Raw genomic sequence first — 27,601 nt, forward strand, 5'->3', positions numbered from 1 at the left:
GGTTAAAAAAAAAGTTAGATATCATGTGATGTCGAACATTTGCGCCGTGATTTATTTTGGCCATCATTTAAAAAAAAAGATTGTAAAAATATTGCAGTTAACTAGGGGTGTGTTGAATTTTCACATCTACTCTAAGTAGGCGCTAAAGGCATTGAGAAGAAGGTCAGGGGCTTTTGCCGTTCACGTGTAACGGAGCATTTGTGGATCTGCTCACTAATTCTCCCATTCACTGACATCCGTGCACACATATTTGCCGTGTGCGTCAGAAGAGATTCACAAGTGCTTTCACGGCAGCGTGAGCAGCCCTGACACCCGCCATGTTCTCTGGATCATTTGGACTCATGCACGCCGTACCTCTCATGGCGCACTGAGTCAAATCGGACGCCTGTGGCTGTGCGCGTGCGCGTGTCTGTGTGTGTGTCCTGCTTGCTAACGTACTTTTATGACTATGTGCTCTCTCCCTGTCCATTCCAGCTGACCTGCAGAAATATACCATACTTTACTTTCTCACAAACTCCATTACCCCTGTATACATAATATATAATATGCCACCTGATGGTGGAGTGGTTCACTCGCCTGACTTAGGTGCGGGCTCAATTGCCGCTGGTGGCAATACGATTGTGCGTGCGAATGGTCGTCTTTCTCTCAGTGTGCCCGACAGCTGACTGGCAACCGGTCTAGGGTCTAGTCTGCCTTTACTGATATTACATATGTACAGTGGTACCTCGACCTATGATCAGCTCGTGGTACGATGAAAATTTCGATCGAATAATTCGCCCGCGATACGATCAAAATTTGGAGATGTGACCAAGCCAGGTGGCCATGACATGAGAGGCTGTTTATCATTGTAGCGCACTGTCTTTTTTTCCGCATCTCTTTCGTCTAAACAGATATCTACGAGCACTGAACGATTTATTCAGACGAGTTTCGACCAGAAAACGCACAACGTGCATACGGGGGCAAAAAGAGGGCTTTCTGGGTAATGAAGTATACTCGTGCACACAACACCGCCCAATTTTAGTTATACTAAACACATTTTATTACTATTAAACCACTAGTTATGTGTTACTTTGATAAAAGATGGCAAATTAGAAGAAATAAAACATTTGTTCCAATCCAATATCCTGTTTTTGGTGTTTTTTCAGAGGGTTGGAATGAATTAACGCCCCCACCCCTCTCTCTTTCCATCTCTCTCTCTCTTCCCCCTTCGAAATGCGTCTAATTTTACTTCTATTAAACACATTTTATTACTATTAAACCACTAGTTATGTGTTACTTTGTTAATAGATGGCGAATTAGAAGAAATAAAACATTGTTTCCAATCCAATATCCTGTTTTTGGTGTTTTTTCAGAGGGTTGGAACAAATTAATTGGTTTCTAGTTCATTTCAATGGGAAACGTCCGCTCGAGTTACGAAAAGCTCGACATACGAAAAGCTCGACATACGATCTCAGTCCCGGAACGGATTAAGATCGTATGTCGAGGTACCACTGTATACATATACACACACACACAATAATCCCTCGAATATCGCGGTTAATGTAGACCAGACATGGCCGCGAAAATCGAAAAATCACGAAGTAGGGTTATCACGATTATAACTACCTTTTTTTTCCTTCAGTGCTAAGTCCTAGTAGAAGTGGCTTCTGCTTGCGAGTTTCAGCGTGGATTTGCACATTTTATGAACTTCCCAAAATATATATATATATATTTTTAATAATTAATAGCAGAAAAACATCGCAAAGGAGTGAATTCGCAATAAGTGAAGTCTTGATAACCGAGGGTAGACTGTATACGCCTATATAAACAAAGACAAATATTCATGTATTATACAAACATGTATACATGCGCATACAGCTATATATGTACACACAAAAATATCTGGCGACCAGTCTAGGGTGTAGTCTGCCTTTACTGATATTACATACATATTCACATTAACACCTATATAAACAAACATACAAATATTCATGTATATACACATACATGTGTATCTACAGACACACAAAAATGTACATGTATATACACGTATACACATTTGTAATATATATTAGGGCTGGCATCAGTAGGTGATGCATGTTGTACGCACACAGGCAACAAAGACTGTCAAATCCACATATGTTTTGTTGCGAGATGCTATATTAATTTAATACAGGATCCATTGATTTTGACATTTAATCTACAGCTCGCGCCTCACCTTCACACACACACACACACATTCGTGCCATCACACACTAAGAAAAGGTTTTGTTGTGAAGGGCTGTTTGCGCACACACAATTTTTCAAAGCACGCTGACGTCATTGTCGGTGTAAAAAGAACACCAACAATGCTTCCAAGGTTAAAAGTGTGACATTAAATTAAAAATGTGCATGTGATTGGGAGGCAGGTATGTGCTACTTTGGCGCCATCTGTAGTCTAGTGACCAAATGACACGGGGTATGGTAGTACACATAACATAAAAACATTAATATCCTTGATTTTTTTGAAAATTAGAGAATTGATGCATTTGAAAAAATATTTTCACTCACTTTTTGTTTATTTTTTTTCCATTTTCCACAGAAAATCCTTAACCAAATTTGGATACATTTAACTCAGTTGTCGGTGGAGACCCAGAATTTTGGAAGTGCACATCTTTAAAAAGTAAGTTACAAATTTTATAATACACTATTTGAACTTCTATACACATCACGTGCCCTATAAAGAGTTAAATTGTCATGACCCACCAGAGTAGAACACAAACTTTTCTATACATCATTTATACATAGACATCAGTCAGTGGCTTTGAATGGTTGTGAGGTTAATAGGCATTCTTTTCAGTATATTTATATACATAAAAATACACATAATAATGCAATACTTAATGGTACGCTACACTGTGAATGAAGGACTGAATACTCTCACTTTTTCGCCTTAGATCTATAAGATCCAACATAGAGTGCCACAAATACACTCATTAAATACTATGTACAAAAAACAACAACAAAAAAACAACAACAAACAACGGCGACGATAGCCCGCCCTGCATGGGGGGTCGGTGGGGGGGGGGGGGGGGGGGGGGGGGGGGAATATCCGTCCGGGAATTGGACTCAAAAGGTTTCAAGTAATGCCAGGAATCCTAAGTATTCGCACATGTAACACACGTTTTCTACAGTATCGGTGGGTACTCAGCCAGAGGGGCAGTATTCTTGTGTATTATTTCCTTCTGATGCACATTTTGTATTTCATAGAAAGCATCAGCGTCAATGGCGCTGAAAGGGTTTTTAATGGATAGTACTCAGTTTATTAATTTCAAAAATGAAGAGAGCTGGATTTGTTGAACTAAATTTCTGCTACTTAGTATTTTGTTTTGGAAGACTTTGGCCAAATTCAGTTTTGTTATCGTATTTGAAAACTAATAGTAGGAAAACAATTAAAAAATACAGCAGAAATTGTTAATGTTTGAAATATTACCTCCGATTTTTTTAATGTTACATCATCCTTGAAGTAAATTGTCTACAGTGATTTCCTAGTTCATTCATTTTAATTGTATTTTCATAGAATCTAATATGTTCTTTTTTGCCTACTATTTCATCCATTCATTTCGTGAACCACTTCATAAGGGTCGCTGGGGGTGCTGGAGCCCATCCCAGCTAACTATGGACACCCTGAAACGGTGGCCAACCAATTGTTTAATTGAGTGAATTTTCACTATTTTTGATGCAGCGATATTTTTCATTGTAATGTAATTGTGTGCTTATTGTAATATGTAATTTATTAGAACAAAAACTCCTCACTGAGTAAAGATTCCAATCAAAAATGTTACTGCAGTGTGTCTCCGGCAAAATGAGACTTCCTCATTATTCCCTTAAAAATGTGACTTTTGGGGCCTTATTTGCAGAGCTTGGGACTTTAATGTTTTTTATTTTCGCTCTCCTTTCCCTAAAATGCCTCGCCGTAATTCAGATGAGGTTTATTATTCCCCTCCATGCTTTCAAAGCCAAATCTGCTCTCCTCCCATTTTATGATGTGATTTGGATGCCGTCTAGTTACTATTTTCGCTTTTATTCTCGCCAAAACACCTGAGTAGCAGATGGTCTTTTTGATGTTAATTATCTTCTTCAAGCGTGACATCTGTTCAAGGTGTGTTTAAATCTTCCGTTTGACTTCCTCACCCACTGAGAAGAACTCCCACGAGCCGAGCGAGGAGTCCTCTTGAGTAGTTCATACGTTGGCGTCGACGCCCCGACGTTGGCGTGTTACTCGCCGCTGAGTTCCCATTCGGGGTAATACCTGAAAACCTTGTAGATCCACTGCGTGTAGAAGGGCACGTTGATGAAAATGGCGGGCCGGTTGGCGCGGGCGCAGCCCCGGCCGTGAACGCTCACTCCAACGATGACCTTGATCTCGCCGTCCTGGCACACCAAAGGGCCGCCGTAATCCCTCTGCAGGACCGCCACGTGTTAAGTCAGTGATTTAATTAGCATTTTTTAATAGGGTTATTTTCTTATTTTTGAATTTTTCAATGTCTAGCAGGGTACACGGTCGATTGGTCGCCGGTCATTTGGTCGCCCGGAAGGTGATAATTACCATTTAAATCGTTGCTCAAATTCCCTAAATACAAACTGCGAATTACTATTTAGTCATACTTAATGCCCTAGTAATTATTAGGCTAAATAAAAGCTCCAAATTTCCCGGACTTTTAATGTTTTTTGTTGGAGAACTTGTTAAGACCCTGACTGACGTAGCTTCTTAAAGGGACAACGCATGTACATACAAACTCTTATACACTCACACATCGGCTCAGTGAAACTGCTCATGGCCATTGTTGGCTTTTATTGATGCGTAGACTGTGTTGTTTTACCTTGTTTTGTCGCCGGTCTTTTGGTCGTCGGTCTTTTGGTCGCCGGTCTTTTGGTCGCCGGTCTTTTGGTCGCCGGTCTTTTGGTCGCCGGTCTTTTGGTCGCAGGGCTTTTGGTCGCCGGTCTTTTGGTCGCCGGTCTTTTGGTCGCCCGTTGTCACGGTCGGGGCGACCAAAAGACCGGCGACCAATCGACCGCACACGGTCTAGCTGTATTTTTCCGCTTGTTTTCTTATAATTAGTATGTCTTCTTATCAAAACTATTTTTTTGTACATAGTTGACCAATCTGTTTGAAACAGGGGGGTTGGCAGCAACCGCACACGTTTATTTGCAGCCACCCTCCTAATTCAAATGGATTGGATGCCGACTAGTGAGAAACTTTCATTCCAAGGACTAGGGATGATGGGTCGCCATGCGATTGGACGAGTCGCAGCAAATGTAAATTCAGGCATCAAGGGATTAAAGCACAAAAGCTTAGAAGTAAGTCGCTGATGAAATGTAGCGCAATGCATCGCCGCCGGTCTGCTTTTCATCAAGTCCACAAATTTGCTGGCGATTTCGATCTTTGAAAGCATAGCGAGAGCCAGATTTGCCTCAATTCGCACGGGGAACAATTATGAGCTTCCAAAATGCACGGCTTAAAAGCGGAGCTTTACCTCACACACGCCTTGGTTCCTGTGGCCTCCGGCGCACAGTTGGCCGCTGCTGATGTGCAGGCTGCCCCTGTGCAGCTCTCTGCACTTTTGCTTGCTCACCATGGTGAGGTTGACCACTTTCAGGATGTCATCATAGCCTGTGCCTGAAAGCACAAATTGAGAATATTGTTGTTGATCAAACAATACAAAATTCTTTCATCCAGATACGTCGTTAACCACTAGATAGAGAGCTGACTGCCTGTTAGTATAAGACTATCTGCAATCATTCCATCGATCCATCTACTATCTGGACTATCTATCTGGAACACGTGTCAAAGTGGCAGCCCGGGGGCCAAATCTGGCCCGCCGCATCATTTTGTGTGGCCCGGGAAAGTAAATCATTAGTGCCGACTTTCTGTTTTAGGATCAAATTAAAATGAAGAGTATAGATGTATATTCAATTTCCTGATTTTTTTTCTCCCTTTTAAATCAATAATTGTAATTTTTTAAAACATTTTTTCTGTGTTTTTAGTTCAAAAATCATTTTGTAAAATCTAAAAATATATTTTAAAAAGCTAAAATAAACATTGTTTTAGATCTATAAAAAATAATATTCAGGGTTTTTAATCCAGTTCTTTTAATCCATTTATAAAAAAAAATCTAAATATTATATCTAAAATGGTCCGGCCCACATGAAATCGAGTTGACGTTAACGCGGCCCGCGAACCAACCCGAGTCTGACACCCTTGATCTGGAACATATCTATCTATCCCTCCATCCATCCATTCATCTGTTATCCACCTCCCAGAATTTCCATAAAAAAGCAAGAATATATTATTAAAGTATTTAAGTCTAATATAAATAATAAAGTTGCTAAATTCAAAATCTTCTAAGTAAAGAGTAAAAGCGTATACTACTCAGTACTTCAAAGGTACCTTTGGTCTCTCCCCATCCGTACATTTTACAAAGTGTTCCCTCAGGAATGGAACAGCCATCCACAGGCAGCTGTATAGTGTGCACGTTGTCCGCCGGGAGAGCAGGTCTGCACGTAAAAAAAACGAAATCAGTCAGCATATTATTAATTAAATAATAATTAATATTAAATTAACATTCAATAAAGATAACCCGCCCAACTTACTTGGAAAGCCTCAGCAGCGCCAAACTGGAACCTTCGGGGCCGCATATCACTTGCGCGATGCGGATTTCCTGTCTCGCGGCTGCGTCGGCCCCGCCCGTCACGACATTGGACACGCCCAGCCACACCCGATACTCGCTCAGGTCGGGAACGCTGAGTTACGGTCAAAATCGTTAGATTTGGAACACAAATTCTAATCGTCAATGTTTCAAAATATTACCATGATGAGAAGCACTGTCTATCCGTGAGCACCCACTCTTCTCTTATAAGCGAACCCCCGCACCAATGTGAGGATCTGAAAAAGACCAAGACAACAATTCCATTCAACGTTCGCACTATTAGATTACAAACGGGCAGATTACCGCTTGCGATATTTACAACGCCATCAAATCATCATTCCCGAGCAATATTACTGATCGTGTTTAACAAGCCGCCAAAAGGCTGCCAGCCCTTCGGGATGGTGGCAATATGCGAGGAATATTAAATACTCTGCCGTACCCTTTTTGTATGCTAACCATCCAGCTGCCGGCCGACACGCTTAGCGGACCTCCCCCGACGATTCGGGTCCTTTTATGGACGAAACATCCCACCGAGGAAAGTTCACCTGCATAAAAAAAGTACAAGCTTGCCAAGTGGTGTGGTTGGTTTAAATATTCGTAACTACAAATGTCCTAGATTCGATCATGCAATAAATACAATAATTTATGCAGTGAAAAACAAAAATTACTGGTGCAAAGCAGTCCGAGCAAGGCTTTAAATCAATTCGCAAAATTACGGAATAGAAAGGTAAATCAGGGGTTTGAAGCAGGTGTACATCCACTACCGCAACAAGGGAAAACTTAAATCCATTCCTAAACAAATTAAACATTTCACTACTGCCTATTGATGAATGGGGTTGTCAAAAGTTGAAGTAGCGATCCTCAAATGTTGCATCAGAAAATGGTAATTGATTGCAAAAGTACTCGGTTATTTGTTTTTCCTCAACCATACATGAATTGATTTTGCCCTAATCTTGGCTACCATTGAAGGAACTAGCTGTCCAATCCATTTCAAGTAGGAGACGAGCTATTCTCTTGTGGCCAAGTGACCTTACTGTCATTCTGTCAACATGTGCTAGCTAGCGCAACGCTAGAAAGCTAGACATGACTATCAATTCTGGTTGTGATGTCACAGATAGAATTGATGAAAAAAGCGGGCAATCACTGAGAAATTATTTTGGATAAAACAACGTTTTCTAACTCTGAATTACATTTGTACAGTCATCTTCAAATTTTGACACGGCCACCATTTCATCGCACCTTCCGCTTTTTATCTGCCATTGACGTTAACAGATGTCCAACCAATGTTCCCTCAAATTTTTGTTTGTCTGGGCAGAACGACAACCTCCCTGACACACTGAGTACTGGTGTGTGCAACATCATCATTGCTCGCAATGGGCACACACTAGTATCACACCTGCCATAAGCAGGTGTATGTCTACTACACATAAATGATTTAGTAATAATAAAATGTAATGATTAATATCTATGAATGGGCGGCCCGGTAGATGAGTGGTTTGCGCGTCGGCCTCAGAGCTAAAAAAAAAAAAGGGATTTTATTTTGTGCGCTCCATATGATTTGCTGTGCGCAGAGAAGACGAGAGTAGTGCGCAATTGCACACGCTCGCAGCTTAGAGGGAACATTGCGTCCAACCCATTTGATTTGCGAGGATGGCAACAAACAAACCAACATTAATTTACTGCCACCTTTCACCATTCCAACGGAATGGACATCTACTAGTAACAAGTTTTAATTCTGTAATTTATTCTAGTATGGACATCGTCTCGCGACAACAGTATTCACGCGCACACACGGCGATGTTGCACAGTGCGGCAAGGGGAGGTAAAAAGGATGAGCGCATGCTGGGACATCATTTAATTTAAATCAGACAAAGGCAGACGGATGAGCTGCCTGAGATGCTCACCTACTGCAGTGGTGTTCTGGCTAGCATCACCTGCACACAATAAAAGAGACAAACAAGGGATCAGCTGGGATTAACGGATACAAATAAGAGGGAAAATAGCGGAGCACGCGGGTCAAAAGCGGTCAATTTGTCATGTCCTATTAGTCTGAAGCGAGGTGTGTAAGTACCTGCCCTGTGGATTTTCAACATTTACATTTCAAATTAAAATATGGACAACTGCTGATTGACGTCAGGCACAGCCTATACATAATTATTATTTTTTATTCGGAAAGTTTAGGCAGTTTGATTTAGAATATGGTGTGCTAATGTATTAATTTAGCTAAATAAATAATGGGTAGTCTATGAATAGATTATAATTAACTATTCATTTAATTGTCAAAATAGCAGGTGGGCTATTCATCTTTCCTGCTGTGCACTTACATGCTTTCACATTGCAGTAGTCCCAACGTATGGCAGAATTGTTGGTGTAACACCAAGGTCCGTGTTTGTCCTTATCAGGGTTTCTGCAGTAGTTCCTCTCGAGGCCTTCAACTGTCACGCCCCTCTCGCCGCTGTGAAACACACAAAGTTGCGCTCATATTCAATGTACCGTGCACTTCAAAACAAATCCCCTTAAATAGTTTCATGACATGTGAAAGCAAGCAGTCAAATAAATTTGCAAAGATAAGTCATTGGTTGTCTAGAAATTGCCCAAAATGCCTAAATAATAATAATAATAATAATCGGACATAGGCCCTGTCGTCATCATCAACAACAAAAGCCTAATTGTCATCACACCCAGAAACTGCGTATGACGAAATTTGTAGTGCTTCTCCATAAGGTGCGTTTTCTCGGCAAAAGCGTGTGCGGTCGATTGGTCACCGGTCTTTTGGTCGCCGTCTTTTGGTCGCCGTCTTTTGGTCGCCGGTCTTTTGGTCGCGGTCTTTTGGTCGCCCCGACCGCGACAACGGGCGACCAAAAGACCGGCGACAAAACAACGTAATACAACACGGTCTACGCATCAATAAAAGCCAACAATGGCCATGAGCAGTTTCACTGAGCCGACGTGTGAGTGTATAAGAGTTTGAATGTACATGCGTTGTCCCTTTAAGAAGCTACGTCAGACAGGGTCTTAACAAGTTCCCCAACAAAAAAAACAATAAAAGTCCGGGAAATTTGGAGCTTTTCTTTAGCCTAATAATTACTAGGGCATTAAGTATGACTAAATAGTCATTCACAGTTTGTATTTAGGGAATTTGAGCAACGATTTCAATGGTAATTATCACTTACCTTCCGGGCGACCAAAAGACTGGCGACCAAAAGATCGGCGACCAAAAAAACGGCGACCAATTGACCGTGTACCATGGCAGAAGACCTAAATAAGTGATAGTTTCGGACTCATAATTTGGCATTCTGCCGTTATGGATACATGTCTTTCACTTACCTTCAGTTAGCCAGTAGGAGGCAGATCACCACCCAAACATCTTTTCATATTACCTCACCCCGAAGTTATTACACTGAAGGGATTGTGTGTTGTGTTACTGCAAGTTTAGAGTTCTGATGGATGTGGGGAAAAAACTGTCCTTAAGCCTTACTGTCCGTACTTTGTGGGACCTATAGCGTCTGCCAGAGGGCAGCAGCTGGAACAGATTGTGACCAGGGTGGTATGGCTTTAAACGAAGATTTTATTCACATTTTTTGGGCACGGGTTTTTGAAGGTCAGTATTTTATGGGTATTTTATGGCCTGCCTATGATGCATGTTTAAACATTTTATCAGGAATTATTTATTGATTAGGGCTTGATTTGATCAGTCATGGCAGCGCTCTAAAAGACGCCATGTGATCATGAAAAGGAGGAAAGAATAATGTGTTTTAATATTTTGCAGACATAGCATATATCAAAGAATTTCGGTTCTACATGTTTGGTTCGGATTTTTTCTTTTCATACAATTCATTATTATTATTGCAAAAAAAGACTCCAAAATAGCTTCAACCTATGCCTTTCTCAGCATTTTTTTGTTTTGTGCACAGTTTAATTAGGGTTTATTTTTTATGGGTCTAATTTGGATTGGCCTGCCTGTGAAGTTTGATATTGCTAATTTAAAAAAAATTCTCCGGAATCGTTTATTAAATAGGGCTTCATTTTCAAAGTTATGGCAGCGAAATAGTATATTTTTTAACGCCGTTTGAAGGATGCGTGATCATAAGACTAAGAGGGTTGATTAAGAATCATATAACAATGCGGGTGTTACAAATTATAGAAGTGGAGAAATAAAGAATCAAAAGAATTTGCGTGGGTGTAATCTGAATGGGTATGCCTATGAAATTTGCTCATTCAAATTTTAATTGGAATTTGTTTTTAAAGACTTTATTTGATTAGTAGCGTTTTTGGATTATTTGTGGGTGTGCAGATAAATGACTTGCCGACCAGATTTGATGTTGCTAAGTGAAACGTTTACTTTGGCTCTGACCTTGTGGTTATGAGACATTCGTGTTTTATGATGAGCCATCAAACTTTGCCGATAGGCTCCACCCACAGGCAATCGCAAAAAACGTGTGCATCATTCATCTACGGAGTACACAGTATGTATTCAAAATTGCTAAAAGTCAGACAAAAACTCAAGGACGACTTTAAATGGCTCTTTGTGTTTTAAAGCTCGGCTAACTCTTTTTTTTATGTCTCCTCTCTCAGTGTTGCTAAAGAAAACTGTGATTGGGAGCCGGAATTGGTATTTTCAACGACGCTTGTAAAGTTTGATGATTTCTCAAGTATTGAAAGCCCTTCAAAAGGCATTTTATTTTGCCCAGAAATGACAATGAGGACGCCAGGCCACTTTGGCACCTTGTCCTCAGCCTCTATCACGTAAATAGACTTCCTGGCGATTGAGTTTCTTGTAAAAGTTGAAAAAAAATGGACGCAGATAGCATCTGACTTGAAGTACACAGCTGTGTAGGCTCTCTGTCCTCCAGGACAAGATAATGGCGGTGTGGGGGGGGATGCGTTTGAGAAACGACTCACATAAATAGCCACCTACACTCAATAACACACGATCCCGCCTCACTACGTCGGTTTGTACAGAGGACGGTAAAACCAGATTGGAAAAATGGCGGATCTGAAATGAGATTAAGAGTCAATTCTCTGGGTGACTCCCTAAACCTTGACACTCGAGACCCTCCTGGGCGGGAGCCAGGCGTTGCTTCAGATTGGCTTTGAAGCGCCGCCGCAGAGGAGGGGCTCTGGGTCAGAGGTCAGGATCGGGGTGGATCGCCTCCATCCGGGACGTCATTCTTGCTGACTTAAGTCATCTTGAAGGGTTTTGCGGGCGTTCTTCAGAGTTTTCAGGAGAGTATGTTAGCATTAAAATACAGTCGATCTAATGCAAGGGTGTCAGACTTCGGTTGGTTCGCGGGCCGCGTTAACGTCAACTCGATTTCATGTGGGCCGGACCATTTTAGTTATAATATTTAGATTTTTTTTATAAATTGATTAAAATAACTGGATTAAAAGCCCTGAATATTCAGTTTTTTATAGATCTAAAACAATGTTTATTTTAGCTTTTTTATATATTTTTAGATTTTACAAAAAGATTTTTGAACTAAAAACACAGAAAAAAATTGATTAAAAATTACTATTATTGATATAAAAGGGGGAAAATCAGGAAATTTAATATGCATCTATACTCTTCATTTTAATTTGATCCTAAAACAGAAAGTCGGCACTCATGATTTACTTTCCCGGGCCACACCAAATGATGCGGCGGGACAGATTTGGCTCCCGGGCCGCCACTTTGACACGTGTTCCAGATTGATAGTCCAGATAGTAGATGGATTGATAGAATGATTGCAGATAGTAATATACTAACAGGCAGTCAGCTCTCTATCTAGTGTTTAACGACGTATCTGGATGAAATAATTTTGTATTGTTTGTTCGACAACAATATATGATTTACTTTCCCGGGCCACACAAAATGTTGCGGCGGGCCAGATTTGGCCCCTGGGCCGCCACTTTGACACGTGTGATCTAATGCATGATGGATGAATGTGGACTGGAGCCAGGGGCGGAGCTTGAAAAATAAATGGGGTGGCGAGCAGGACTTTTTTCAGGGGTGGTAAATATGATGGTATAGCACATCAACGATTTGATTCAAATGCGAGCAGGAATGTGCACACGAAAGAATGAAAAATGACCACATGAGTGGACTCGCCCAGTTCAAATCAAACGAGCCCGCATTGCTGTTAATGGCACCTAGTGAGTTAAACAGAACTCTGAATGACACTATAATATAGTTATTTTTTTAATATACCACAGCACATGGAGCGTTAAATATTTTTACAGCAACTGCAGTCTAATTAAAATCCATCAAAATACTTTCCAGGAAAATTTTGCAGTGTTATTTATTGCATTCACTGCCTTTGAAGAGTAGATTAAAGGTTGAAGGAGTGTCATTTTTCACTGTAATTAAAGCTTTCATTTATGGAAAATTAAATTTAAGACTTGGGAAGCGTTTGCAGATACTTTGCCAAAGTGTGAAATTGTTTGCAATGAAAAAAAGAAGATGACGGCCAAGTTATGTTAGACGGTATGTTAAATCTCGTGTGCCTTTTTCCTTTGGGGTTTCTGTCCTTTTTTGATGAACAACTTTAAATGCCATTGTCTTTATATTAAGGGGGTGAATAACAACAACCTTTCACCTTATAAAAAACGACAAAAACTTTTTGTATTTGTCCATTCGAATAAGAAATCCAGTAGTTTCCTTGTGCAAGGAAGTCCAATCCAGTGGACTTTGTAAATAGTTAAAGGCACGCGAAAGCAAGTGCATCTCAAGGGACAGACTGAGAACCAAACCTCCATCGTTGGGTTTGTGTAAGAACTTTTCTCACAGATATGAGAAAAAAATGTTTGGTTTGGATGTCTTTGAGTGATTTAGTATTCTTTAGGGTTTCCCGCTAGCTAAGACTACCTCCATCGCTTGCTACCCATTTTAGGATTGAAACACAGTTCCTCCATGATGGTAAATAACTATCATCATTGGTACATTTAGTCTTAAATCAATTTAAGTGTTTCTCTATAATCATATGCAGTATTTTTTTTCCAGTAAAAATACTGTAATGGACTAACCTGTTGCTGTGTTCGTCCCAGGGAGAGCAAGGCAGGTTGGATCTGGTCTTGGACTGCTCCCCTCGGTATTTCTCCCCGAAACCTTCGTAGCAGTCTGAATTCAAAGGAAAATACATAAGCAAAATTGTGTAAGCTTTAAATTTGGTCGTTTGAATGTGCCGTTATGCCCATAATGCGTATAGTGTACCCTCAAACGTTTAATTTATGTTCTGCCATTTACGACGATAGGCGTCCAGTCCATTAAGATTGAGATCGGCAGCGATCATTCGATCGCACCGTTTTCTCGCTCAAATGTTGGTTATCATGCAACCAAAATTATTCCGGCAAACCCATTTCAATTAGCTGAGAAAATCTAAAATATTATGTTTTTACCTGTTCGTCTGCCATTGACGGCGCTAGGCGTTCAACCCATTTGTACTGGGAAGTGGACATTGATTGAGTACTTAATATATATTAAAAGTATTAATATTCTCCTTTATCAATCATCATTAAAAATGGTGGCATGGGGAGAAAGGGATTTTCACATTCGCTTCACACTTCTGGGGTCAAAGGTTCAATCCCAGGTGGGTCCTCACTATGTGGCTTTTCTCTGGGTACTCCGCTCCCGTGACCGGACATTTGGTCGCCAGACGTTTGGTCACTGGACGTTTGGTCGCCCGGGTGAATATAATTTTGAGAGCTGGTTTCAACAGTAGATATTTAGATATTAAACTCTCTCTCTCATCAATATAATTTTGAGAGCTGGTTTCAACAGTAAACTCTCTGTCATGTTGTCAAACGTCCGGCGACCAAACGTCCGGGCGACCAAACGTCCGGGCGACCAAACGTCCGGGCGACCAAACGTCCGGGCGACCAAACGTCCGGTGACCAAACGTCCGGGCGACCAAACGTCCGGGCGACCAAACGTCCGGTGACCAAACGTCCGGCGACCAAACGTCCGGCGACCAAAGGTCCGAGTACCCTCCGCTCCATCCCAAAACATGCATGCTAGGCTAATCGTACACCAAAATTGATAAGTGATATGGAAATAATAAATGATAATTTATTAGAAATTAATTTTGTATTACATTTAAAATCTGAAATAGTAAATCTGCAGATCTCTGCCAGCCCTCCTAGCCCCAATGAATTGGATGCTCTTCGCCGTCAAAGGCGCTTAAACATAAACCCAAATTAAGGAAGTATTTCAAATGACTCCAAAGCCTCTTGACTAGCAAGAGCAAATTCTGCAGGTTCATTTTCTATCTTTCATGGCACACACTTGCAATCCATCCACATCATGAGACTTTGTTTATGCGAGGCGTGGCGGCAAAGCCTTCCCACACTCGTATGGACCTCCACAGGGACGTGGTGAAAATACTACGTCTACAATGGACAGACAGCGTGTGGTTTGCGCACCCCGCGGTATTGTGAGAAAAGGAATTTGGCCGCTGCTATTTCCGAGTGCAAAGCCAGTCTCTCTCTCACCAGGCTTGTTATGAAAGCCGCATTGGGGGATGTTGGTGCAGGACATGCTGCGCACTCTCGGGTCTGTTGTGAAGCACCATGGGAATTCTTGGCCGTCGGGGTTCCGGCAGTAGTTCTCTCGCAATTCCCTGGAAAAGCAAGAAAAAGTCCAAAAATCAGTCTAAATTGGGAGAACTTCTTTTTTGAGTGCCAGTTTTTTGCAATATAAAGAACAGAACAGAAAAGAACAGATTTCTTTTGTGGTATAGAAAGTACTAAAGTGAACAAACCTGATAAAAATAATAAGTGGCAAAGTTGGCAGTGGAAAAATAAACACGTACCGTATTGTACGGACTATAAATCGCGCTTATTTTTCATAGTCTGGCTAGTCTCCATGATTGGATGTCTATCATTGCTATCATCGTCAAGTCTTTACCACACGTGTCAAAGTGGCGGCCCGGGGGCCAAATCTGGCCCGCCGCATCATTTTGTGTTGCCCGGGAAAGTAAATCATGAGTGCCCACTTTCTGTTTTAGGATCAAATTAAAATGAAGAGTATAGATGTATATTAAATTTCCTGATTTTTCCCCTTTTAAATCAATAATTGTAATTTTTAATCCGTTTTTTCTGTGTTTTTAGTTCAAAAATCATTTTGTAAAATCTAAAAATATATAAAAAAGCTAAAATAAACATTGTTTTATATCTATTAAAAAAACTGAATATTCAGGGCTTTTAATCCAGTTCTTTTATTCCATTTATACAAAAAAAATCTAAATATTATATCTAAAATGGTCCGGCCCACATGAAATCGAGTTGACGTTAACACGGCCCGTGAACCAACCCGAGTCTGACACCCCTGCTGCTGAACAGAGTTCAGCAGGGGTGTGTAGACTTTTGGTATCAGCGCTATGTATCAGGACTCACTTGCAGGGGTACGCTTCCGGGATGAAAGAGTGGTTATGGGGGTACTGGGAGTCCCAGCGTTGGCAGGTGTGCCCCGTGGGTGTGGTGTCCACCGTCCCCCTGTAGGCTTCTCCTTTGGTCAGGTAGCAGTCCCGGGTTTCCACCGCCGTTCGTTTCCGAGGGGATTCTGCGGAGGCAGATAACCAGTAATCAACTGTTTAAAAAAAACTACATTGATAAAATAATATTATTTTTTAGATAACTTAATATAAAATAAATGCAGATCCTTCCAATTTTATCAATATTGTTATTAGTTGAAGTATCAATAGTGGTTTGGTAGTGTTAGTAGTAACTAGTTGCAATATTCATTTAGTCAACAATGTTGTTAAAAAATCTAAATAAGTAAGAAAGACAATGATTTCAAAAACTGTGCTTCAATCTGGAATTGAAAGAGTTGGATGAAAGATATTATTCATTCTTTCATACAGGACACCAAAGAGATAAACATCATAAAAAGCAATTTGGTTGACTAATTGTACTGCAATTTGCACAGAAAAGTAATGATACGCTTTACAAAAAAGAAAATGAAAAAATCTGCGAGATAAGACGAGGGAGAGCGTGAGAATTAAAGAGGAGAGAACGTTCCCAGGGCGCGGCAAAGCGTGCAGGGGAATTATGAAATGACTCCAATAACTCACCACAACGGGCCCATCCCGATAATATGCCTGCCATTTTGTGGCCTAATTTGCATGCTATTTGGCACCTGCACCGACATCACACACTCTTGTCAACGAGAAATTGTATCAAACGGAAAGCTGGGTCCGAATATCCAAGTAAAAAATAACGATTGCGCCATGAAAATATGAATAATTGTGTGTTGTCTAACGTGTGATCTGATTTGTGCAATGTCATGTCTTGTATGTTGAGTTTCATCTTGTTGACGGGACGGATTTGTTCATTTATCGGCCATATGTGGGCGCTATTGCACTTTCCAAACATAGTTAAAATGGAGTTAAACTTTTCAACTTTATTTAGTAATTTCATTCAATGGAATATAATTCAGAGCAATGGCAAAAAGCTTGGGCAGGTTTGTTCACATATCGACCATAAGATGTCGCCATTGCACTTTTAAATGTATCACCAGACGGAATTAAGAGGCGGTTAAAATCTGTCTACTTTTTCTTTCACTGTTTTAGCCTGACGAGATAAACGAAGGAAGGCCGCCAGGCTTATAAATCTAACTTTGGCCTTTATTTGCCCAAATTCAGCCTTCCAAAATCGATGTTCTACCTTTTCAGTAGAATATTGTATGCTGTATGTAATCTGTCTACTTTTTCTTTCACTGTTTTAGTCTGACGAGATAAACGAAGGAAAGCCGCCAGGCTTATAAATGTAACGTTGGCCTTTATTTGCCCAAAATCAGCCTTCCAAAATCGATTTTCTACCTTTTCAGTAGAATATTGTATGCTGTATGTAATCTGTCTACTTTTTCTTTCACTGTTTTAGTCTGACGAGATAAACGAAGGAAAGCCGCCAGGCTTATAAATTTAACTTTGGCCTTTATTTGCTCAAAATCAGCCTTCCAAAATCGATTTTCTAACTTTTCAGTAGAATATTTTATGCTGTATGGATTGTTCCATATATAAAAGTGCAGTTTTCACAACTCCAGAAATTGTCGTTAAATTGCTCGAAATATATTGTTAGCTATCTTGTGTGTGGCAACAATTCTTGAAAAATCTGACTTAAAACCACATTGGTTTACCACGATGGAAGTCTAATCCATTTGAGCAGTTGAAATGGATTACACGTCCATCGCCTACAACGGCACTGAATATGATGAATGGAATTAGAGGGCCTTGCATTTTTATCTGAAAATGAAAAGATAAATAGGTTGTTTTTGGGCACGTTGACAGAAAAAAAGAACAATGTGCTCTCTATTAATCTCGCTGCCTTGTTTTCATTAAGACTCACTGGGTTGTTAAAGTGGCTCTCTGTTTCCAACAAACCTCCATATCAGAGACGGTGAGGGGCGGGACATGATTTTTTTTTCGTATACTATAAAAAACAGGGAATGATTCATTTGCGTGTCCATATGGATGAGTGCCATTCCCATAAAGATGGTGCCCAGCAGGCTGATGACTTGTTTCACAGAGGACTCGTGTTTTTTTTTATTAAGAAGGTCATTTTGTTTGGTCGGCGGATCACAAAAACAAGTCGTGTGTCGCACATCATGTGTCTCGCTGAAGAGATTTTTTTTTAATTTTGGGTAGATTTGCCTTTGCAAAAACTCGCCAAAAAAATCACGAAAGACTTTCGCTGTGCACAGCAAAATTCGAAAAAACGCAAAGACCTCAAAGTCAAGGATCACGAAAAACTGGGTTTTACGGCCAATACCATGTTGTCATCAGCAAAAGAAGTGATATTGGTCCAAACCTAATATATATATATATATATATATATATATATATATATATATATATATATATATATATATATACATATATATACATACATCTTTATGTATATACACATATACATACATATACATATATATGTATATACACACACATACATATATATACATACCTCAGTGTGTAAAAAAGATATTTGACTGATATCAAAATCATATATATATATATAGATGTATGTGTATATATATAGATAGATAGATATATGTATATATATAGATATATGTGTATATATATAGATAGATAGATATATGTATATATATATAGATATATGTATATATATATAGATAGATATATGTATATATATAGATAGATAGATATATGTATATATATATATAGATAGATAGATAGATATATGTATATATATATATATATATATATATATATATATATATATGTATATATATACAATCTTTACAGGACACCACAATGGTGAATAAAAATGAGCTAGCGTGTCAGTCAGTCTAATATCTTTTTTACACACTGAGGTGTAATGTAAACAGCATGTGTTGTGTCTGCATTTTAACAGGGAGTTAAAGTCGTTAGCCAGCCTTCAACCATTTGACAGACTCGCATAAGAGCCTAAGTAGAACAATAAACATCTGGCCAATGGCGCGGCCAAACTATTAGTGAAGACATAACAAAATGAGTTAAGCGTTTGTCTTTGAATTATATGTTCACTTTTAGGCAAACTTTACTTTTATGATGAGAATCTCCGCCAATATAGAAATATTTTATATTTGGATGTGTGTGTTTTTTCCCTCTTTAATAAGTCTGCCAACACTGGCAAAATCAGGTGTTTTATGTATTGATTAAAACACAAGGTTTAAATCAGGTTTCTTTTTGTTATTATTACTATTTTTTGAACCAAAAATAGTCTCCTTTTCTATAAGTTGTTTAAAAACTGTTGATCCAATGTTAAAGAAAGTGCAATACATCCGTATTAAATATATTTTCCTCTCCCCCTATTTTTCTGTCACCGCCAAGATAAAAAGTAATAACTAAACAAAAAACTATCTAATCTATTCACTGGTTGCAAAATCTCCTTTAAGGAAAAAAAGTGAAAACTAGTGGCATAATGCAACTAATGGATAGCCCAGTCAATCTCAATCCATTAAAAACTCTGGATGCATTTTTTTTCTCTAACGCTCGCCAGATTGACTATTTTGAGAGTGTTTCCCTTAATTGCACACATTTTCATCACAATACACGCACTTTTGTATATATTTAGCCCTCCCCAAACCGGCTAAAAATACAACTCAACTAAAACAATTCCCCCATCCATCATTGCGGTCAGGCAGAATATTTAAACCTCTAAATAGCACATTTCAGAAAACCGACAGAGCAAAAGATAAATAACTTGCCCAAACCATTCATTAATTCATTTTCCATGCCACCTATCCTCACTCGGTTCACGGGGGTGCTGGAGCCTACCCCAGCTAACTACGGGCTGGGGGCAGGATACATCCTGATTTGGCTGTCAGCCAATCGCAATTAGCCCAAATGACGAACAGGAAAATATTTTAACAATTCAGTTGTTTTCATTACTGTTAACCTCATAAAAGCAATAAAATAAGCAGTAATGGCTAATATAAAAATATAAAAAAACACACACACAAGAATCAGTGACACATTCAAAAGATAAATGTGACATTACCGCAAACTTTGATTCTGCAGTACTCCCAGCTGGTTTTTGGGTCAATGGTGAAGCACCATGGCCTGTGGCGTCCATCTGGATTCCTGCAGTAGTTATCGTCCAGGCCCTTGTCGGGATACCTAATGTGAAAATTTCCACCGCAACAGCTTGACATCGCCACACTTGATAGGAAACACAATATCAGAGTACACGGCCTCCTGCTAAATTTTGTGTTGCGTACAACGTACGACTTTTTTTTTTACCGAAACACTCATTTGTCTTGCTCTCTTTTACGGTTTGTTAGTCTGATGAAGTTTCCTGTCTGAGTATTACTCACTTGCTTTGATATAGTTCCTCTGCCTCCCATACACAGCATTGCCAAAAATACGGGAGTGAAATGTATGAGCTGACTGAGTTAAAGATTCAGAATTGAATTTAGAGTAATAAATCCGAATTAAAAGATTTCTAAGATGCTAAGTAAGTCCCAACAGGAAAATGGATCTGGTAAAATTTACCCTATGAGGATCAACAAACAATTGAATGATCTTTTCTGATCCAATCAGATTGCTCTGCTCCTGTCTGGCCCTATCCTGTCTTGTCTTGTCTTGTCTTCTTCTATTTTATCCTATCTTGTCTTGTCATGTCACATTATGTAATGTCATGTCATGTCTTGTCCTGTCTTGTATTGTCCTGTTTTGTCCTGCCTGGTCCTCTTCTGTCCTTTCCTGTCCTGTCATGTCACGTCTTCTCATGTCTTGTCCTGGCTTATTCTGTGTTGAATTGTAGCAGTGAGTCCTACCTGTCAGGATGGTACTGGTGCTTATGCGGTCCTTCCAGGTCCCAACGTTGGCATTCTTTTCCGCTTTCTGTATGGTCGTTAGGTCCTCTGTAGTCTTCTCCGTTACAATGGATACACTCCACTATAAAACAAATCCATTGGTGACAAAACATTTCATTTGGGGCATCCTAAAATTTCGGCCTACTGACTCAATTCAGTCAACCACAGTGTCTCATTGGTTTTGTATGAATTTTAAACGGCTTTTTTGATTATTTGACTGTTTTATTCATCGTATTTTCTTTCTTCTGGTAAATGTTCAATCCAAATTATTCAAATCAAATTAATTTCAAACCCTTCTTCTCTTGCGGTCAGACTGACCTATCCATTTGTAGTATTTCGGAACATCGAGTAATATCAAGTTACATGCAGATGAGGTCATTATTTCTCCGTTACCCAGTATTTTGTAATAAAACACCTCATTGGTTTTTCTATTATTTTAGGCTTGACTGTAGACGCACTTACAGATGGAAGTATTTGTTAAGCGAGATGATCATTTGAAGGTGCAGATGTCTTTGATGTGCGTGAGCCTCCCATTTGTAGTACGATGAATACTACATGCTGTCTAGTGTCAACAACACGGCAACCGCAGATTAAAAGCAGATGTCCGTGTGGGTGTTACTTTTGCAACCTGATTGTCGTTTAGTGTCAGCGTGTTTCCGATTAAAAGTGGGGTGTAAACGTGTTATTCGGGCCAGATCGTAGTAAGGTTTCCAGATAGGACAGGGCTTGAATTTTGCCTTGATTTTGAAGTGAAGTTCCTCACCTAAAAATGTGTTTTGCGTGTGGCCTACCCTGGGAACACTGCGGTATTCCGCACTCCTGGTGTCTGAGGTGCGGGTCGGTGGTAAAGCACCACGGTCCGTCGGTGGAGTTATCCGGATTCCGGCAGTAGTTTTCCCTCAGGTCCTTCTTATCGAAAGGCTTGGACATGAATCTGTCGGTAAGAGCACGTCGGTTAGGCAAACACGCGCACATGTGCATACACCATCTGTAAGCTCTTTCCAGGTAGCGTGTGGAGAGAGGTCCTCGGGAAAAGAAAAACAAACAAAAAGCAAAACAGCCGTTGTCCTGCGTAGTTAGCGTCCCGTAGGCGTGAGCGGAATTGCCTGTATTGCCTAATATCCTGCGATATGATTGGATCTCGATTGGTAATCCCGATAATGCACTTTTAAGACGATGATTGCTATTTTTGTGTATCAATTTGAAAAAAAAAACAGATCTAAATGGACATAGAAGTACATGTAGATCTTAAACATTACTCAGCACTCAAGTAAACATGTTTTTGTTTTATGTTTAAACTACATATGGCCTTCATTATTACTTATTATTTCTAAGATTATCTGAGTTTTTTGGGGCCAAAATAAAACTGGCCGCCCCCATGAGATCTAGTTGGCACGAATGTGGCCCGTAAACCAATCAAAGTTTGATACCCCTGATTTAGACAATGGATGATTTTTGTATTTTATTTTATTTTGTAGGAATTTGATTCTCTAATAGTTCAGAGTGACGCACATTTTCATTACCGGTCTCAATCGGCACGCTAGAAGTGACAAACTTATGACTCTGCATGACCAATTTATGTATTTTACAAGGGCTGCACGAGTCATCTTTACTTTAAGATTGCGTATCAGACAGAGAATAAATGACAGAGCAGGTTAATAGTAATTAGTGAACAAACATTCATTTGCCTCTTTCAGTCAAATTTTTTGGTCCAAAAATAAACTTTTCTGTCCCTAGTTTCACAAATGTGGTCCGCAAACCAAAGAGATTTTGACGCCCTGCACTAGTCTCTCTAAAACATGCCTTTTAGAACAATAAAAGTGCTGAGTTAGTCAACCGGAAAATACACTGCACACTATAAAAGCAGAATGCTTTTGTTTTTTTCCAATGCCACGTGTTTTCAAATGATGTTGACAGTAGTGCTCCACGTTTATTTTTTACGGTGCTTTATAGACCTTGTGATTGTAACGTAATCATACGACTTCCCACGACGTCACGCTTTTCACTGTATTGTTATGTCTCATTGATATGATGGAGTCGTGGCGTTTTGCTGTTGAAACGTGTAGAACAGCTGTGGACATGTTTGGAAAAAGGTCAAATATAATATGTCAACTAAAGACGAAAACTGTAATGACTTTAGTGTAGCCAAAAGTAGCCGAGCAAGAGTTGTTTCTTCTTCACAAATCTACTCAAGAAAAAGTAAAAGCATGATAAACTACCCTTAGAGTTTAAATGTAACTCATTAATGGTTATTTGTGTCTCGATATTTTACACTGAAAATAGCAGACACCGTTAATGACTCCATTGAAACATTTCATCTCATTTTAGGTAGTTTCCCTCAAGGCAGGCATCGAGTCTCACATGATGACTCACTGTTATTTCAAAGCATTTCACCATAATGCAGTCGAGAAAACCATGTTTTTTGCTCCTCGCAGGAGTATAACCTTCTTTTAATGCTCTTGGTAGTTGTTTTTTTCCTTACTGGGGTTCCTAATAGAAAAACGTGCCTTATCTGGGAATGTAACTCAGCGGGAAAGTACCTAAAACTTTACCCGAGGCACGCACGCATACTTGAGTAAGCAGCAAGCCTGCGACAAGAACTGTTGTATACTCTTTTGATGAAAGATTGCACCCCAGGAGCCCTTACGCTCTTATATATCGTATACATAAGCATGCACCGTTTCCAACGGCTGTCGGCTAATTGCATCACTATCAGGCCAAAACAAAGAAAATTGTGTAAATATACACTCCTTACTGGTGCTCATGAGGAATAGGGGAGGCCCAGGCTTGGCACAGGATCCCACTGACCGTCACCGACCTTCGACCTCTGTAGCTCTGACCAGTACCCACGATGCACTCGCGGACGTAGTCTGAAATGACGCAGAATTACCGCATTTTCCAGATTAAAAATTGTACCTCAATGTACCTTACACTAGAAAAAGAATACAGGAAGAGATTTAAAAAAAGACCTCAACTGCCATTTTACTGCTGTACGTTCGATTCCTTTGAATCATCTTCCCAAAATGCATGCTAGGCTAATTGTACGGTTAATTAACCCTAGATATGAGAGTGTTGATGGTCGCTCGTGTGTGTGGCTCCAGTTTCTTAACTAGGCCTACAATGTCTTGTGTGTCTTGTGTCTGTCTTGCTACTGCCCACCAAGAAATTTCCCGAATACGGGATGAAATAAAGTTCTAATCTAAATCTAAATCTCAGCAGTTGGCTAGCAACCAATTCAGGCTGTCCTCTGCTTATCGCCTGTAGTTGGCTGGGATAGGCTCCAGCACCCCCACAAGGGAGGAAAACAAAAAGTATAAGTCACATTTTTTGGGAGGGTAATTTTAATTTATCATTGCCGATTTACTATTAGATGTTATCTTAATAATAAGTGGACATAAACAGGCTAACATTTCATGTTAACAAATACAATAACAAAAATCCCAAACAGCACAACAAAAGTCCTGAGTCATCTGAATTCCAGACCAAATCCACTAAAAACCTTCAGTTTAATTCTGAAGCAATCCGGGAATAAATTGCGACTTATACAACCGATAACACAACACGTTTTTAGGGCAGTAGGAGTTTCCACAGTTTACACAAAAAGGTTGATAATGACCCAAAATGAAGCATAATGTGCTGTGACAGAGGAAACAATGACATCGTTCCTTGCCCTTCCCTTGTTTACCAATCGAGGAACCGTTCCAGGCAGTGCTAAAAATACCCCCGATCTGCCATATAGTCTTTTCAACCAATGTTAGTTACCAAAATGCCATGCAGAATGGTCACCTTTCTTTTGATACAGTCGGATGTTGATGTCGTGTTGCGTCTGAGTGACAGGCGAATTGCGGTCGAAAGACAGCCACTGGCATTTCCTGTTTTGGTGATCATAGAGGAATGCTCTGGACACAAAAAACAAATGAGGCAGTGTAACGAGAGAGAAAAAAAGAAATGGGATGAATACAACTGGGAAAACCTGATTCAATTATCACCATTGTTTCATGTAAATAAATACATGAATAAGAGGCTTGCGTAACTTTTTTAGTGCCGTTGTCCAATCGTGTAATTTTTTTTCATCATTCTGCTGTGACTTAAAAATGAGTGTGCCACTATTAGACGTCCAATCTATTTGCACTGGGAAGGATGGTTATGAATGCACCAATGTCATTGGCAGCCAATGAGGTAGAGGTGTTGATGTGTCTAAATGAAAATGACTGCACTAGTGTAATTTTCCATGTAGAAAACAAATTGTGCACTCAATTCCGTTTTATTTTTTGACATTTTATAGTTATTTCAGTTATATCCAAAACAATGCATCATGGAATGCCCTCTTTTTTTCAGTAATTCTGCCTGTGGCACCACAAAGACAATAGATGATCATACCTAGCTTTTTTAGCACTGCGCCAGCTAGTACATCTCGATAAATAACGGTACGGTCACATGGTAACAAGAGGATAGCTCGCCGACCAATGCCATAAGGTGAGAAAAATGCGGTAAAAATGAGACGAAAAATGTCATGTTTGATTTCGTAACGTGAAAAAAAACATTAGGTCTGCATTGGGAGTTCACTGTAAATGTACCTTGAAAAACATCTGGATGCAAACCTAAGAAAATGTGCTGTGTCATATGGAAGAAAAAAGCTCGCCACAAGTGCCATATTATATTACAATATCGATTTATGTTACTTTATCTAACGATTACACATACTTTAGGCTGGCAGTAAATGCATTAAAGAGGAACTTATTCTATAAACGTGTTGAAAGTTTGATGGATAAGCCACATTTGTTTATTGGGGACCTCACCTGCAGGTAAAAGGCAGTTTCCTGTTGCGGCTGCAGGTTCGAGCACACTTGCTTAAGTTGACCTTCCTGCTTTTGGTCAAGTGGGAGGGGCTTGGGGACAGGAGCACCAGACGCACACCATCTGTCCTCTGGTAGTCCTGCAGAGCATTTCTTCTGCTTTCTAGACGTCATATTAGACATTCGATTAGCCTGAGGTCCGAGCCAAGTGATGCAATCTTGGTAATATTACTCAAAATTAATTTTGGCTATCGTTTAGGCTTTGTCTGATACGAGTCAGAATTTTTGATACAGTTCTTGAGCCAATAATTCAAAAAGAAAAACGCACATGGGCAGCATTAAAAAACTGTTGAATAATTCTTGGCAATTCAACAGGAAGCAAAAATCTATTTGCCATATTCCGAATTGTGGGGATCATTGCATAACCCAGAATATTCAAGCAGATTATTGAGAAAAAAAATAAAAATCAGACACCGAAATGTTTGATTTTAATCAGTTGCTTTGGAATAGGTATCAAATTTGATACCGCATTTTGATACCCAACCCAACTATTTTGTTTTGCAAATCACAACATGCTTAAGATTTTTTTTTAAATACATATATACATATATACACACACGCGCACACATGCACACCAGCCATCTTTGTCATTCCCCAATCCCCAATAAGCTGCTTGCAATGACTCATGTGTCAGAACACTACTAATTAATCAGTAATAACTTGCTTTATCACTTATTCCCTGTCTGATACGCAACCATAAAGTGAAGATGACTCATGCAGCGTTTGTAAAATACATAAATTGTTCACGCAGGGTCATAAGTTTATAGTAACTTCTAGTGTGCCGATTGAGACCCGTCATAAAAATGAGCGTCACTCTGAACTATTAGAGAATCAAATTTTTAAGAAAAAACAGCCATTGTCTAAGTCAGGGGCATCAAACTGATTGCTTTGCAGGTCATATTCGTGCCAGCTAGATCTCATGTCGATATTAAGGTACCAACAGGTCAATATTTTTAATTTTTTTATAATTTCCAATTGATTTTGGCAGAAATTTCATGGTTCTTCCCTTTTGTTGGTCTCATTCTGTGCATTTTTGGCCATTTACACGTTACATTTTAAGGTTCCCTGACAACACATTGATGCCGCCATTTTGGGGTCGAAAAAACAAATGTGGCTGCAGATAGGAAAATAAAAATAAAAGCATTTCATTCTATTTGCACGGTGTGAATGAGCTACAAATTGCCTTTTAGGCAGAACAACCCCATGGGCCGGATCGGACCCCCTGGTGGCTCCCCATCCGGTCCGCAGGCCGTATGTTCGACACCCTTGGACTAGAGGATGATTAAATAATGTCACTTGGTGGAGAAAAAGAAAGATGCAGTTTCATTTACCTGAGTAGGGCAGAACAGTGAGAGTCAGCAGCAGCGGGTAAATCCACATCGCGAGCGTAGTAAAAAAAATAAAAAAATAAAAGAGAGAAAGAGAGGCCAAAAGTAGAAGAGTCCGACTGACGCGCACTGGAAGATGTTCCTTTCACCACTGCGCAGGGGATGCGTTGCCTCTCCTCCAAGTAGTTGGTCCGTGGCTTCCTCACTCCTCCCTCCTCTTCCTCAGCCCTCCTCCACTTCTCCCCCTCCCCCGTTAACTATTTTTCCTGCCTTCATAATCTTCTTTCAAAAAAAGTCACATTGCAATGGCAGAACCTTGTTATTCAGAACATGTTACTACTTAACAGTAGATTGCTTTAAGCCTTTCATTTTTGTTGTTGCACTCATTCAACTTACTGTCTACTGTCATTGGTGGTGCTAGACGTCCAATCTAGTTTTAGTGGTTGTGAAACATGAGCA

General features: G+C 39.8%; 1 protein-coding gene and 1 long non-coding RNA gene across 2 annotated transcripts in view; one reads left to right on the plus strand and one right to left on the minus strand.

Annotated features, from left to right (window-relative positions):
• LOC144071901 (uncharacterized) overlaps nucleotides 1-27,601 on the plus strand; it is a 69,222-nt gene that overhangs the window by 16,531 nt on the left and 25,090 nt on the right. The window contains exon 2 of the long non-coding RNA XR_013299771.1: nucleotides 2,561-2,641. This is a non-coding gene — a long non-coding RNA (uncharacterized LOC144071901). The remainder of the gene's footprint in view (nucleotides 1-2,560; nucleotides 2,642-27,601) is intronic.
• On the minus strand, nucleotides 1,895-27,369 carry hgfb (hepatocyte growth factor b). The gene is made up of 18 exons (XM_077597390.1): nucleotides 27,146-27,369; nucleotides 25,758-25,917; nucleotides 24,745-24,857; nucleotides 23,714-23,828; nucleotides 21,750-21,892; nucleotides 20,920-21,040; nucleotides 20,142-20,260; nucleotides 16,038-16,203; nucleotides 15,135-15,262; nucleotides 13,671-13,764; nucleotides 8,993-9,123; nucleotides 8,573-8,602; nucleotides 7,108-7,213; nucleotides 6,830-6,904; nucleotides 6,613-6,762; nucleotides 6,410-6,516; nucleotides 5,496-5,638; nucleotides 1,895-4,422 (listed from the first exon to the last, which is right to left on the minus strand). The coding sequence occupies exons 1-18, from the start codon at nucleotides 27,192-27,194 to the stop codon at nucleotides 4,237-4,239; spliced, it is 2,136 nt and encodes a 711-aa protein (XP_077453516.1). The 5' UTR covers nucleotides 27,195-27,369; the 3' UTR covers nucleotides 1,895-4,236.

This window comes from Stigmatopora argus, chromosome 3 (assembly GCF_051989625.1).
Source record: "Stigmatopora argus isolate UIUO_Sarg chromosome 3, RoL_Sarg_1.0, whole genome shotgun sequence".
NCBI classification, from domain to species: Eukaryota; Metazoa; Chordata; class Actinopteri; order Syngnathiformes; family Syngnathidae; genus Stigmatopora; species Stigmatopora argus.